Raw genomic sequence first — 14,101 nt, forward strand, 5'->3', positions numbered from 1 at the left:
TGAAAAAGCTAGCTTAAAACTCAGCATTCAAAAAACTAACATCATGGCATCCGGTCCCATCACTTCATGGCAAATAGATGGGGAAAAAATGGAAACAGTGAAAGACTTCATTTTCTTGGTCTCCAAAATCACTGTGGACGGTGACTGCAGCCATGAAATTAACAGATGCTTGCTTCTTGGAAGAAAAGCTATGACAAACTTAAGAGTATTAAAAATCAGAGACATCACTTTGCCAATAAAGGTCCGTATAGTCAAAGCTATGATTTTTCCAGTAGTCATGACACATGTGACAGTTGGACCATAAAGAAGGCTGAGTGCCAAAGAATTGATGCTTTCGAACTGTGATGCTGGAGAAGACTCTTGAGAGTCTTTTGGATAGCAAGGAGATCAAACCAGTCCTAAAGGAAATCAAACCTGAGTGTTTGTTGGAAAGACTGAAGCTGAAGCTCTCATACTTTGGCCAGCTGATGCGAAGAGCCAACTCATTGGAAAAGACCCTGATGTTAGGAAAGATTGAGGGCAGGAGAAGGGGGTGACAGAGGATGGCATGGTTGTATGGCATCACCAACTCAGTGAACATGAGTTGAGCAAACTTCAGGAGACAGTAAAGGACAGGGAAGCCTGGCATGCTGCAGTCCATGGGGTCCCAAACAGTTGGATATGACTGAGCGGCTGAACAGCAACCATTTGCTGCTGCTTTTCCTCTAAATTGTCAATTTAGATAACTAGAACTGTGTTCTTCCCATTGCATCTCAGGGTCTAGTCAGTGCTTTATTTGCCTTAATAATAAGCTATCATTTTTTCCTCAATATTGTTTTTCCTCCTATGGGAGGGAACTCAGTGTTCTTCATTTAATTTTATCCTTTTTGACATCAGTGAAAGGTGTCTAATGTGAGAAAGAATGAGAAAATCGATATCCCAGATTTAAAATATTATTTAATTATAGATATTATATTATTATAAAATACACACATATCAACTCTTTAAAGAAAAAATTAATAGCATAGTGTTCTACCCTTGAACAATATTGGTGCATTGACTTGAAATTTGACATATTTTAAAGACATGTGGGTTGAAACAGCCTCTATTTTGTTTATATGTGAGTTTCAGGATTTACAAAAAGGTGCAGGTTTGGGCATATTTGAAGACTGGTATTTTGTGAACTTTCATCTTTTACATTCTAAAAGAGGAACAAACATTTACTGACCACCCATGAGAGCATCTTTACATATACTATCTCATTTACTTCTTGAATAAACCTCTCTGAAGCAGGTATTGTTTTAGAGCATTTAACAGTTAATACTAAAAGGTACCAGTATCAGTAAGTGTTTAGGTTCTTTACTTGTGCTTTATCAGTGTAATCCCTGTAATAGTGATCCAGCGCTGTCCAATAGAACTTTTCCATGATAATGGAAATGTTCTATATTTTCACCATCCTGTATGATAGCTACAGCTGTGGCTTCTGAGCTCTTGAAATGCATCTAATACAACTGAGGAACTGAAATTTTTAATTTAAATAGTCACATGTGGCTTAGTTGTTGTTCTTCAGTCGCTAAATTATCCCACTCTTTGTGACCCCATGGACTGCAGCAAGCCAGGCTCCTCTGTCCTCCACTGTCTCCCTGAGTTTGTTAAATTCATGTTCATTGAGTCTGTGATGCTATCTGACTATCACATCCTCTACCACCCCCTTTTCCTTTTGCCTTCAGTCTTTCCCAGCATCAGGATCTTTTCCAGCGAGTCAGCTCTTCGCCTGTGGCTGGTACCGACTGTATTGGACGGTACAGCCTTTGCCAATAATATTATTGTCATTTTTCAAAGGAGAAACTGGTTCAGAGAAATTAATGAAGCTTGCCCAAGCTCACACAATTTTATTTAAAGAAGTTTTTTGAGCAAAATATGTTTTAGGAAAGTTAATTTGGCAGTGCATGTAGAATGGACGGAGGGGAAGGAAAAACACAGGCCAAGAGAACTGAGAATCTTATTTGAGTGTTTACAGTGGTAACTAGGAATAAGAATGGTTGCAAATGACCAGGAGCTGCATCTTGTCACAAAATTATTGTATTGCATATCACTAGGCTGGGAAAAGAGCAGAATTTGATTTTCTACTGAATGATTTCTACTGAATGTAAATTGCTTTGGATCACTTGTACTGTTAACTGAAATAGAAAAATCATGAACCTTTTTGGGGTTTATGAGGATCTGGTTTGGGTTATTGAGTACTTTTTATGGGCAAGTCCTTATTCTGTGCTTGAGTAGAGAAGTGGAATTCCTCATCAAGGATTTTATCCACTTCAGACACCCTCCCCAGTTTTTATACTGTCAAAGAAAATGAGCTGTAAGAGATGTGCGAGTCAGATGTTCTCAGAAGAAGGGATGTTTATTTCCAGATCCATATGGATTAGGGAAGGTTGTGTGGATATGGTATCTCAGCCCGATTTTGAAGAATAGGAAGGATTTGACATGCACAAACAATTAAAGGAAGAGGTCATGTGGGAATTCTCTGGTGGCCCAGTAATTAAGAGTACGAGGCTTTCACTGCCATGGCCTGGGTTCAGTCCCTGGTCTAGGAACTGAGATCCTACAAGCTGCGTGGCAAGGCCGAAAAAATAAAATAAAATAGGCTTTCCCATTCTCCCTGGAGAAAGACAGTACTTTCCCCCAACTTTGAACAAAATGAATCATCTATCTTCACCACTCCTATTCTCTTCTCTGACTTTATCCCATACTCTGGAACTTGACTACGACCACAGCCTCCAACATACCTGAGATTAACACGGCCCTTGGGATTCTGGGAGTTTTTGTTTTTTTTTTTAAGAAGAGGTCGTGCTTCTAGCAATAGGGTCGACAAAATCTTTTGAAAGTCCCTTTTGCCAAAACACCCAAATGCTGAATAAATTATATTAGCCTTGTAAATGTATAGCAGTCCTCGTAGGAAAGAAGGGGAAATTCCCAGGGCTAAAACGTTGAAGAGAGTTGACACCAGGGTAGTAAACTAATAGTGTGTCTTTTGAGGGGATTTTGAAATAAAGTACAATTACGGATAAATGGTAGGCTACCCCTGTTACCACCCAAGTTAGATAGAATTCATAACCCTTTGACCTCCCAGGTGTATAACTTCTAGAAACACCATTCATGTTATATAGTTTGTGTAGGTGATGCCTTTGTGTCAGGGGATGAGTTTTTCATAAAAAATAAAGTGTAAATATTCCCATTTGAAATTGTACAACTTGTGGCCTTGGAGAACCACCTCTCCCCTCAAATCAGCCAGGACCCTCAAAAATCTACATATTCAATGAAAGGTGGGCTAGGAAAAATATCTCCTTCCTGGCAAAGAGGGATCACAAATTTGTTCCTTTTCACCACAGCTCCAGGTGGGGGAATAAAGATACCACATAAGAACTTAAAACCATAGGGCTTGTCATCACTCAGATTCAAAGTTTAAATTTACTTGTATACATGGTCTGAAAAACTTGGAAGCCAAGAAGTTAAAATCAACCCAGGTTCATAATGTGCCAGACTATCTGGAAAAAATACAGACCCTCTCTGGAATGATTCACCCTTAATCTAAACCTTTTAGAATACTCCCAATTAAGATCATCTAAACAGGAGCTCCGGAGAAGGCAATGGCAACCAACTCCAGTACTCTTGCCTGGAAAATCCCATGGATGGAGGAGCCTGGTAGGCTGCAGTCCATGGGGTCGCTACGAGTCGGACACGACTGAGTAACTTCACTTTCACTTTTCACTTTCATGTATTGGAGAAGGAAATGCCAACCCACTCCAGTATTCTTGCCTGGAGAATCCCAGGGATAGGGGAGCCTGGTGGGCTGCTGTCTGTGGGCTCGCACAGAGTCGGACACGACTGAAGCGACTTAGCAGCAGCAAACAGGAGTTCATAGTCAAAAATTTAAAAAAAGAAAAAGTGTGCAAGGGCTGTCAGAACCAACAAATACGAAACTAGACTCCTAAAGATTTTAAATTCAAATTTTTAGAAGTTATTCAAAATTTATAGACATTAAGAATTATTGTCCAGAAACATGCTGGGGAAAGTCCTATAGGAACTTCACAAGGAATTGGTATCAGGTGAAGGACTGGGAGTGATCCCTGAGAGATGGGAAACAATGGCTCCAATTTACTGCCTGGGGAGAGTTCCCAAGCAAGGCACCCAATGTGAAAGTGATAGTTGCTCAGTCATGTCCGACTCTTTGCGACCCCATGGACTGTAGCCCGCCAGGCTCCTCTGTCCATGGAATTTCTCCAGGCAAGGATACTGGAGTGGGTTGCCATTTCCTTCTCCCAGGGATCTTTCTGAACCAAGGATTGAACCTGGGTCTCCTGCATTGCAGGAAGATTCTTTACCATCTGAGCCACCAGGGAAGCCCCAGGGAACTAACATGATTAACTAAATAGAAGAGTAAAATTGATGGAATGTTAAGGGATGACAGGAAGAAAGAACAGAAAAGAGGAGATTGTGATGATTCAGACAGGAAATTACTCAAATTGTACAGTGGTGACTCTAGGGATAAAGGAAAAGAAACTTACTTAGCAAGGTTTAGATGTACATATTTAGCAGCCAGTCAGATGATCAGAGTTAAAGAGAAGTACAAGTCAAAAATGGCTGAGGTTTCATTATTTGGGAGGTCAGTCTGAGATGAGGAAGCTGAGCACATTGGAGGATCGTGGAGATAAGAGTGTAAGTTTTTACAGAGTTAATGGGAAATACTGAATTGAAGTCTGTTACACTATGAGAAGATACTCCTCCAAATATGAAATTATTTTCACATGTGTGATAGTAATTTCTTATAATTTGAAAGTATTTCTTTATTTTTAAAAATTAAATGCATGACGATACATTAATATTTTCTAATTCATATTATTGACACCTTATTACTTACCAACATCCTCAGTCTGGAATTTAAGGGAGAAAGTGATGATGTGTGGTATGTGTGTAAATAGGCCTTCTCAAGTTTAGTGAGGAAGATAAAACCAAACAAGCAGTGTCCTTGTTGAGAAAGTAAGGGTGCCGTTGGAAACAAAGCAGGAATACTCAGATGAAGCTAGAAGAGTTGAGACTTGAAAATGTATAGCACTTAACGTGTGGTAGTGGAGGAGAAGGTGTGACACTATTGTAGTCTAGTCAGCCAGACAAAACAAAGGTTCAGAGGTGTGCGAGAGGGCATGACACACTTGGCAACCTGAAAGAGATTTGCATCATGATTGGTGTTAGAATGGAGCTGCCTGAGTTTGAATCCTGTCTCTACTGCAGCCCAATGACCTTGGGCAGTTCTCTTAACCTCTATGATTCTGTTCTGAGGAATAAAGGAGACCATATGTTTAAGGTACTTAGTAGGCTTGCTGCCACAGTAAACACTGTTTTTGTAATGATAGTGAAGATGATGATAGCTAGGGCAGGGAACTGGGAGCAGATAGAGAAATGGCCAGAGAGGAATGTATTGAATAAGTAGAGATCAGACAATAATAAGACCATAGGTCATGTTAAGAAGGAAAGAAAACTTGTAAGGGCATGGGGGGAGGCACTGAAAGTTTCTCTGGAGGAGAATAAAGTGGTCAGATTGGTATTTTAGAATTAGAATGCTTTTTTAAAAAAATTTTATAGTAGAGTCTAGGTTGGTTGTGGTCCAGACTAAGGGAGGACCATTTAGAAGGTTATAATAATAATCTGGTCAAGAAATGATGGTGGTTTAGGTAGAGTAGTAGCAGTGAAGATGGAGAGAAGGGGTAGATTTGAGGAAATCCAAGAGGTGAAATTAACAGCCCTTGGTAGTTGTAGTTGATTATGTGTGGAAAGATGGGGTAGAGAGGTAGTGTCTGGATGCAGAAAGTGGGTGATTCCTGGTTCCATTTATTGCGAAAGTGAAGGAGAGTAGGTGTCAGTAGATGGTGTGGGAATTGATCAGAAGTGAAACAGCTGAGGATGAAAAGTACAATTTTGTGGGATGGGATGGCTGAATAGAATAGATGAAATACTTGTGAATAATCTTACCTAATCGGTTTTTTTTTTCTGCCTCAGGAGACCTGTTTGAGATGTGGTGGTTTCAGCAAGGCCTCAGTTTCCTTCCTTCAGCCCTTGTAATTTGGACGGCGGCTGCTTTCATATTTTCATATATCACTGCTATAACACTTCACCATGTTGACCCTGTTTTGCCTTATATCAGGTCAGTGAAATGTATTCTTTTGTGGAGAATGGTATGTATCATTCGTGTTTTAATACTGAACTCAACATTTAATTTTAACATTTTGAAATTCAAATTTTATGTTTGATATTACAATAGTAAAAGCAGAAAAAGGGAGCTGTGTTTGGTTCTTTCTGTGTGATAGAGAAATGTGGAGACAGATGGTTAAGGTTCAGTTAGTGAATTGTGACACCTCAATGCCTGTTTTCCAAATAAGTATTCAAGGTTTCAGGAGATAGAGTTGGAATTATTTTCCCCTTACAATTCAAAAATACTAGAACAACAATAATAAGAATCTGCCTGCAATGCGGGAGACTCGGGTTCGATCCCTGGGTCAGGAAGATCCCCTGGAGAAGGAAATGGCAACCCACTCCAGTATTCTTGCCTGGAGAATTCCATGGACAAAGGAGCCTACCAGGCTACAGTCCATGGGATCTCAAAGAGTCGGACACGACTGAGTGACTAACAGTTTCACTTTCTTTCAAAGATAATGGTAATGGCAAACATCAGTTGATTTGCTTACTGTGTACAAGGTGATGTTCTAAGCATTCTTCTTAAATAGGTCTTAAATAATTGAATCTTTACAGCCACCCTTTGAATTAGGAACTATTACCCCCATTTGACAGAGGAAGAAATGAGGTCCAAGGAGGTTGTTTGTCCAAGGGCATATGACTCAGTAATTGATGGAACCAAGATTCAGTTTGACCAGGCAAGCCATTTGATTCTAGAGACTATGATCTTACTCTTTATGACATGTTGCCTAGATTTTTCTGACACACTAAGTATCTAAATTTGTTGATAATGTTCTTGAAATATCAAAACTACTCGTGATTTAAGTATGGGTACTCGATTACATGTGCTATGTCCATAATCTTTTTTTTCCCAGTTATAAAGGCAATGTGTGTTTATTATAACACATTTTAAACAGTAGTAGAGTGATTATAAAAGTGAAATTCAAAGTCTTTTCCAGCCTCCCTCTAGTTTCTGCCCCTCCAGAAATGATTAACGACTTGCTTGATTTCCTCCCAGTTTGGTTGTTTGTCATAGTTGTTTCATTTATTTGTTTGTTTACCCTCTGAAAAATAACCTTTCCAACACAGAAAATAGAGCACTTCTAAAAGGTAATAAATTTAAAGGCTAAATTTATCTTTTTTAAATGTCAAGAAGAGATCAGGGCAATGCCATTTTATTTATTGTTTCCACAATGGTATGGTGTAGCATACAGGTCACCAACAGATTGAGTCTACTTTAAGAAGATTTATAAAATCCAAAGATATTGTAGAATTTAAGTTTCCAATTCTAGGAATAATTTTGATAAGTCACCACTGTTCACCACTCTAATCAAAGGACCTGTAGCTTAAACAGCCAGTTCATTCTCTAGTAACTCCAAGAGAGCATACATATTCGTGAGAGTCTTTCATCATTTTTATTTCCCCTTAGAGAATTTGCTTTCATTTCAAAGAGCTCTTTATAATTTGAGACTGTTGAGTTCTTTATCAGTTTCAGTTCTCTGATGGTACTGCATGTGATTTTCTGATAGAACACTAGACACTTCCTTTTCTGTCTCTGTTCTGCCTTTTTTTTGCTAATGAACTTAGTATTATTATCTGGAGAACTTCCTCACACATTTTAATGTATGTAAACTCAGTGGTACTTATTTTTACTTCTCCTAGGCTCATTGTCTTCATCTGAAAAATCATAGAGTTAGACTAGATACTCTGTGAAGTTCCTTTCAGCTCATAGACCCTACCTGAAAGACTTCATTGTTACAGTCCCCATAGGACATAACCAAATATAAATTTCACTTCAAAGATAATTCACAGTTCTGAGACAATTCTGCGAGTATGCTTCAGGTGTTTTCTTGGTTCAAGTTATGAATGTGTAGGTAGGGTGCATGAGACTAGCCACTGGGGTATAAGAAGAAATTGTTAAGAATGTCTATGTATTTTATATTTCAAAAATATTTTAACTTTTATTTGAGAATTCTCTGGTGGTCCAGTGGTCAGAACGCCTCACTTCACTACCAAGGGCCTGGGTTTGATCCCTGGTTGGGGAACAGAAATCCCACAAACCACGCTACGTGGCCAAAAAAAGAAAAGAACTTGTATTTAATATATGCATAATAATATAAATAACATATAATAGTGATCAGATCAGAGAAGGCAATGGCACCCCACTCCAGTACTCTTGCCTGGAAAATCCCATGGACGGAGGAGCCTGGTAGGCTACAGTCCATGGGGTCGCTAAGAGTCGGACACGACTGAGCGACTTCACTTTCACTTTTCTCATTCATGCACTGGAGAAGGAAATGGCAACCCGCTCCAGTATTCTTGCCTGGAGAATCTCAGGGATGGTGGAGCCTGGTGGGCTGCCGTCTATGGGGTCGCACAGAGTCGGACACGACTGAAGCGACCTAGCAGCAGCAGCAGCAGTGATCGGATAATTTTTTTTAATGGTGTGTAATGACCACTGGGTTGAAATGCAATGCTGACGAGGTGATGGGCTTGGCTATTTTTATTTGTAAGCCAGTTTGTCATTCTGATCCAGAGCACACTTAGCCAGCCATCTTGGAAGTGCATGCTGTAACTTACTTGAAAATGAAAGTGTTAGTCACTCAGTTGTGTCTGACTCTGTGCAACCCCATGGACTGTAGCCTGCCGGGCTCCTCTGTCCATAGAATACTCCAGGCAACAGTACTGGAGTGGTTTGCTATGCCCTTCTCCAAGGGATCTTCCTGACCCAGGGATTGAACCCATGTCTCCTGCATTGCAGGCAGATTCCTTACCATCTGAGCCACCTGGGAAGCCCCATAAGTTATTTATTTAAGGGTAATCTAAAACAGGAGCATCATTTGGAATACCATGGTTAGAATTATGGATTTTTTTTTCAAATTTATTTTTATTTTTTGGCTACACCATGCAGCATGTAGGATCTTAGTTCCGCGACCAGGGATCAGACCCATGACCCCTGCCTTGGAAGCACAGAGTTTTAACCATTGGACCATCAGGGAAGTTCCATGGACTTTTTTCTGATTATAAGAATAATACATATGCATTTATTCTTGCAAATTTGAAAGGTAGAAGCAAAGACAATCCCCACTCCCTGAAAATGATCAAAGAGTAACAAAATCTTTTGTGTCTTAAAAAACATTGTAGAGTGGGAAGGAGCAATCCTTAGAATCCATATTTGATACTTTACTTTCCTAAACCTGATCCAAATATTTACCAGATATTATTGATTCCTTAGCAGATATGACTTTCTTTTTTTTAAAATTACCATTATCAGGGTTGAGATCCTTCTTATCTCTTTCCTGTATTACTTCAATTTGAGTATAAAGACTTTGTCTTTTTAATCTTTTCCATAGTTTGAGGAAAGGGGAAGGAGCTAACATTCACAGAGTGTCTTCATGCATGACCACAGTTTCATTTCCTTATGTTGATCTAATGAGTCTGGGAAGGAATTGATAGCCCCATTTTTTAGATAGGGGACAACCGTGGGTATACACAGAACATACTCAAGGTTCCCCAGTTAGTAAATGATGGGCTCTTAATCAGGATCTATGCATTTCACCCTGCACTGAAAGACAGGCATGTAAACAGACACATTGCAATACAGTGTGATCTGTGATTTTAATAGAAGTCTGGAGTGGAAGCAGTGTGAGTCAGCTAGGCTGTAGAGAGGAGAGAACTCAAAACTGGCCTTGAGCGGAATCTCCAGAAGGGCAAAGGCAAGGGCTTTGTCTCTTTTATTTCCACAGTGTTTTTGTCCCTAAAATGCTGTCTGAAAATACTGTTAGGTGCTTGATAAATATTTTTAAAAAGTAATCAAGAAACAATTAGGTGTTAATTATAGGTAGAGAACAACAGATGCCCAAAGAGTCTGAAAGGATCTTTGGTATTTAGGGAATATTCAGGTGAGACAGATAAACATGTTGCCTGACTGATGTAAGTTAGTAATGCAGCCTCAACATGACAAAGATAGCTATTTTATCAATTTATAGTGAATTCTATTATGTGAAAAAGAAATAACCGTAAGTGATATTAGAAAAAAGTGAACATCTAGTATTAAGAGCTGAAATTGTCGTGTTCTCATTATAAAATTAAGAGTTGAGTCGTGGAATTTATAAAAAGATAAAGGATTTGAAATAACCTCTTTTGTTTCTTATCCATTAGAAGAAATACACGTGTATATCTAAGTCTAATATGAGAAATCCTCATACCTATTTTTTTTTTCTTCTAGTGACACTGGTACAGTGGCTCCAGAAAAATGCTTGTTTGGGGCCATGTTAAATATTGCCGCAGTTTTATGTAAGTAGTAAGAATGATTTTGGGAATCAAAATTTATAGCTGAATTGCCCTTTTATTCTTTCAGTACTGTTGGGTTATTTGTTTTACTTGCTAGTTACATTGAAGGAGGGTCATCACTAAATTATTGATGACAGATATGTTTCTTTTAAAGTAGAAACAATGTCTAGAAATCTAAATTATGGAAATAAATCTTTTAAAAATATCTATAGAGCTATTTGACTACTCATGCAAATAGAAGCTGTAAAGTATAACCAAATATTCCTTGAGGAGGTCTTCAGGGGATTTCTTAAGCAACCAATAGAGGACAAAGAGCTATCAACACACTGACCACAACTAACCTCAACAAAATTCCTTTACGATAAACAATTGAAAAGTTTGAGAATAGCTATGAAACTCTGTTTTGATTTTTGAGTGATATTGTAATGCCAAAGAAATGGAGTTCTACTATACTATTTTACATTCCTTTCATTATTTTTTGAGCTAATTTTTTTATTAATGGTTTACTAAAATAATGCTTTTTCCACCAATTGTGATTGTTTTAAATATTTGCATTTTTCCATATCATGTTTATTATTTGCTCAGGGCAAACACTTAAGTTAAAAAAATTATTTCAGTGTACAGAAGTTCATCTTATAACTAAAGTTTTCAGAAATATGTCTCTACAAAAGTATATCTCTGTTGTGTTTCCTACACTTTTAGTTCTTTGGCAATATTTTTGCAATGGAAGGTTTAATTTGGCCCTTTCTTAACCAATAAGGACAGTCAAGTGGGGTTTTGGTTTTTTTTTCCTGTGTTACTGACTGCTGTATCTGATTGAGCCAAGTTGTAGCAATTTGAAATGAAATGAGAGTGAGGCAAATAATCCTTTGGTGTTTTTTGCCTATGTCTATCTTATCCATATTCTGCAAACTAATTACTTTAGGCTTTAATGCTAATCATATATAATAGTTTGTGTGAAGTCACTTTAGTTACATCTGCCTCTTTGGGACCCCATGGACTGTAGCCTGCCAGGCTCCTCTTTCCATAGGATTCTCCAGGCAAGAATATTGGAGTGGTTGCCATCCCCTCCTCCCAAGGATCTTCCTGACACAGGGATCCACATCTGTTATATCTCCTGCATTGGCAGGTGTGTTGTTTACCACTAGCACCACCTGGGAAGCCCCCAGTTTGTGCTTTATATAACATTTATTATTAGAGATTTTCAGAAAACATCAAAACTCACCTCTTAAATTTTTCCAAAATGTTTTTAACATGAGGAAGCAAAGAACTTGCTCAGTCACACAGAGATAATAGTAGTTTTACAGTACAACCTTAAAAGTTCTTTAGAAAGGACAGCTGGTTTTTTTGCTTGTTTTGTTTTTTCTTCTCTCAGATTATCTTTAAAAGGAAACTATGTTTCTTGAGACTTCCCTGGTGGTCTAGTGGTTAAGACTGAGCTTCCAATGCAGGGGGCATGGGATTGATTCCTGGTCAGGGAACTAAGATCCCACATGCAGCGCGGTCAGGGGGTGGAGTGGGGGGGGGGACTCCATGTTTCTAGATACCACTGACTTTTATGAGCTTTTTATTGGCAACTTTATTCCTTAGTTATTTATTACTTTTTTGTTTTTCCAATTGTCTTTTCCTAGGCATTGCGACCATTTATGTTCGTTATAAGCAAGTTCATGCTCTGAATCCTGAAGAGAATCGAATCATCAGATTAAACAAGGCTGGCCTTGTACTTGGATTACTGAGTTGTTTAGGACTTTCCCTTGTGGCAAACTTCCAGGTTTGTGTTTTAGCCCAGCATAAGTATTTTCCTAAAGTACATAAAAATACATGCTAAAAAAGGAAATCTAAAGATCCAGTTATATAATCCTAGCAGATATTAGAGTAATGCTTGCTGCTATAACAAAGTCCAAAATTTCAATGCCTTAACACAATTGAAGTTTATTTTTTACATAGATGTATCACATGCTGGTATTTTTGGTTGGTAGATGGCTTACCTTCCACAGTGATTTAAGGTCCACACACTCCCCATCTTTGGGCCTTGCAAATCCTTAAGACTCTTGTCTTCTGCATCTAGCTGCCTGAAACAGTCAAAAAGAACATGCAAAATTCACACCTGCTTCTTAAAAACTTTGACCTGGCAGTGACTCACATCGTTCTACTCACATTCATTTTTACTAGATACAAGAAAGACTGGGAAATAAAATCTTGCTGGGCAGCAGTTCCCAGGGCAACTCTATACTATGGAAGGAGTACAGAAATTTGTGTGGACAGCCAGCTAGCTGTCTACCACAAATACGGTCCTGCCTTCTGTAGTCAGTTTGTATAGCTCAGTGTTTAAAAATGTGGAGGTTTTTAGTATATGGATAGTGATTCTTTGCTCTATTATCCCTTGATCAATTTAACAATATCTCTCATCACTGTATAGTAAAAATGGATTGCAAAGTGACCTTCACATTTAACATACTGCTTCTATTAGTAGCTGATACTTTTTTACACAGCCCAGTGAATTCCAGTGGCAGTTTCTAATAGCACCCATGCAAAACTGCCTTTCTCCCTTAATCTCATTCAGCCATTAAAACAGTTTATATTTGTATAAATTCTTTATTTTCAGCTTCCATTCTAATTCACATTCATCACAAGGGTCTCACTGACCTTGTAATTTTGGTTCAAATTACTTTTTCTCTTGATAATATCTGTTTTCATGCAGCTTTGGACCTGTTGAATGAATATGCTCTACATCTTTTACTCATGGCTTCATTGCCTGTCTATAAGCAAACCCTGTAGTGTTACTCACATAGCAAGCAGTTCTCCTTCCTTCCTTTATAATGTAAACTTTCACAGCTTATTTAAAATGGTGAGTTAAATGCCTCTTTCTCTTCTCCCCACTTCTCTCTTGCAGAGACAAACTCTAATTGATTCATATAGCAAATATTATACACAAACCAGGTCTCCAAAGATTTATAGGTGCAGAGCTTAAATTAGAAGAGAGGCAAGCACTTTATTTTAAAGTAGGGACTTGTTGGTTTTATCTCTTAAATATTTCTTGAAGTCATCCCTTCTCCATTTTTTTTTCCAACTGTCTCTACCATCTCCTTCTCAACCAGTTTAGATTTCACCACCTCTCCTCTGGATTACTGCCATAGCCTCCCTAATAGTTCTTCTGCATTCAGTGTTTTATCCCGTTAATTTGATGCTGCAGCCAAAGTAATCTTTTAGAAATATATGTACACCTCATTCCTGTCTCCTTATACCCCTGCTTAAAGCTCACAGGTCCAAGGTCACTTGAAAAGAGATAAAATCAAGAGAGGAAAAAAAATAATTTGTTAAACTGCCAAGCTGCTTAATTAATCGAAAGGTCCTGTGTGATCTGAGTGCTGTCTACCTGTATAGCCTCATGCTGCATCATTGCCCCTCCTTATATCATACATAGCAGGGGTCTTTCTATGTTCCTTAAATAAGACAGGTTTACTTAACTCTGCTTTCATACATTGTTTCTTCTGTTGCACATGCTACAAACCAAGCCTAAATAGATGTAGGCAGACTTTATTTCCTCAGGGCAGTCTTTTTTGTCAGTAGATTTCCTCTTGTAAATTTCAGGTTTTCTTTC

At 38.4% G+C, this 14,101-nt stretch overlaps 1 protein-coding gene across 15 annotated transcripts in view; it reads left to right on the plus strand.

Moving 5' to 3' along the window:
• DRAM2 (DNA damage regulated autophagy modulator 2) overlaps nucleotides 1–14,101 on the plus strand; it is a 30,158-nt gene that overhangs the window by 2,715 nt on the left and 13,342 nt on the right. For all 15 annotated transcript variants that reach the window (XM_081492763.1, XM_081492768.1, XM_081492767.1 and 12 more), the window contains 3 exons: nucleotides 6,034–6,178; nucleotides 10,436–10,503; nucleotides 12,132–12,271. In XM_081492763.1, the coding sequence (XP_081348889.1) occupies nucleotides 6,048–6,178; nucleotides 10,436–10,503; nucleotides 12,132–12,271 (339 nt within the window). In that variant the 5' untranslated portion in view covers nucleotides 6,034–6,047. The remainder of the gene's footprint in view (nucleotides 1–6,033; nucleotides 6,179–10,435; nucleotides 10,504–12,131; nucleotides 12,272–14,101) is intronic.

The sequence above is a fragment of the Giraffa tippelskirchi genome, chromosome 5 (assembly GCF_054371585.1).
Source record: "Giraffa tippelskirchi isolate mGirTip1 chromosome 5, T2T-mGirTip1v1.2.pri, whole genome shotgun sequence".
NCBI lineage: Eukaryota > Metazoa > Chordata > Mammalia > Artiodactyla > Giraffidae > Giraffa > Giraffa tippelskirchi.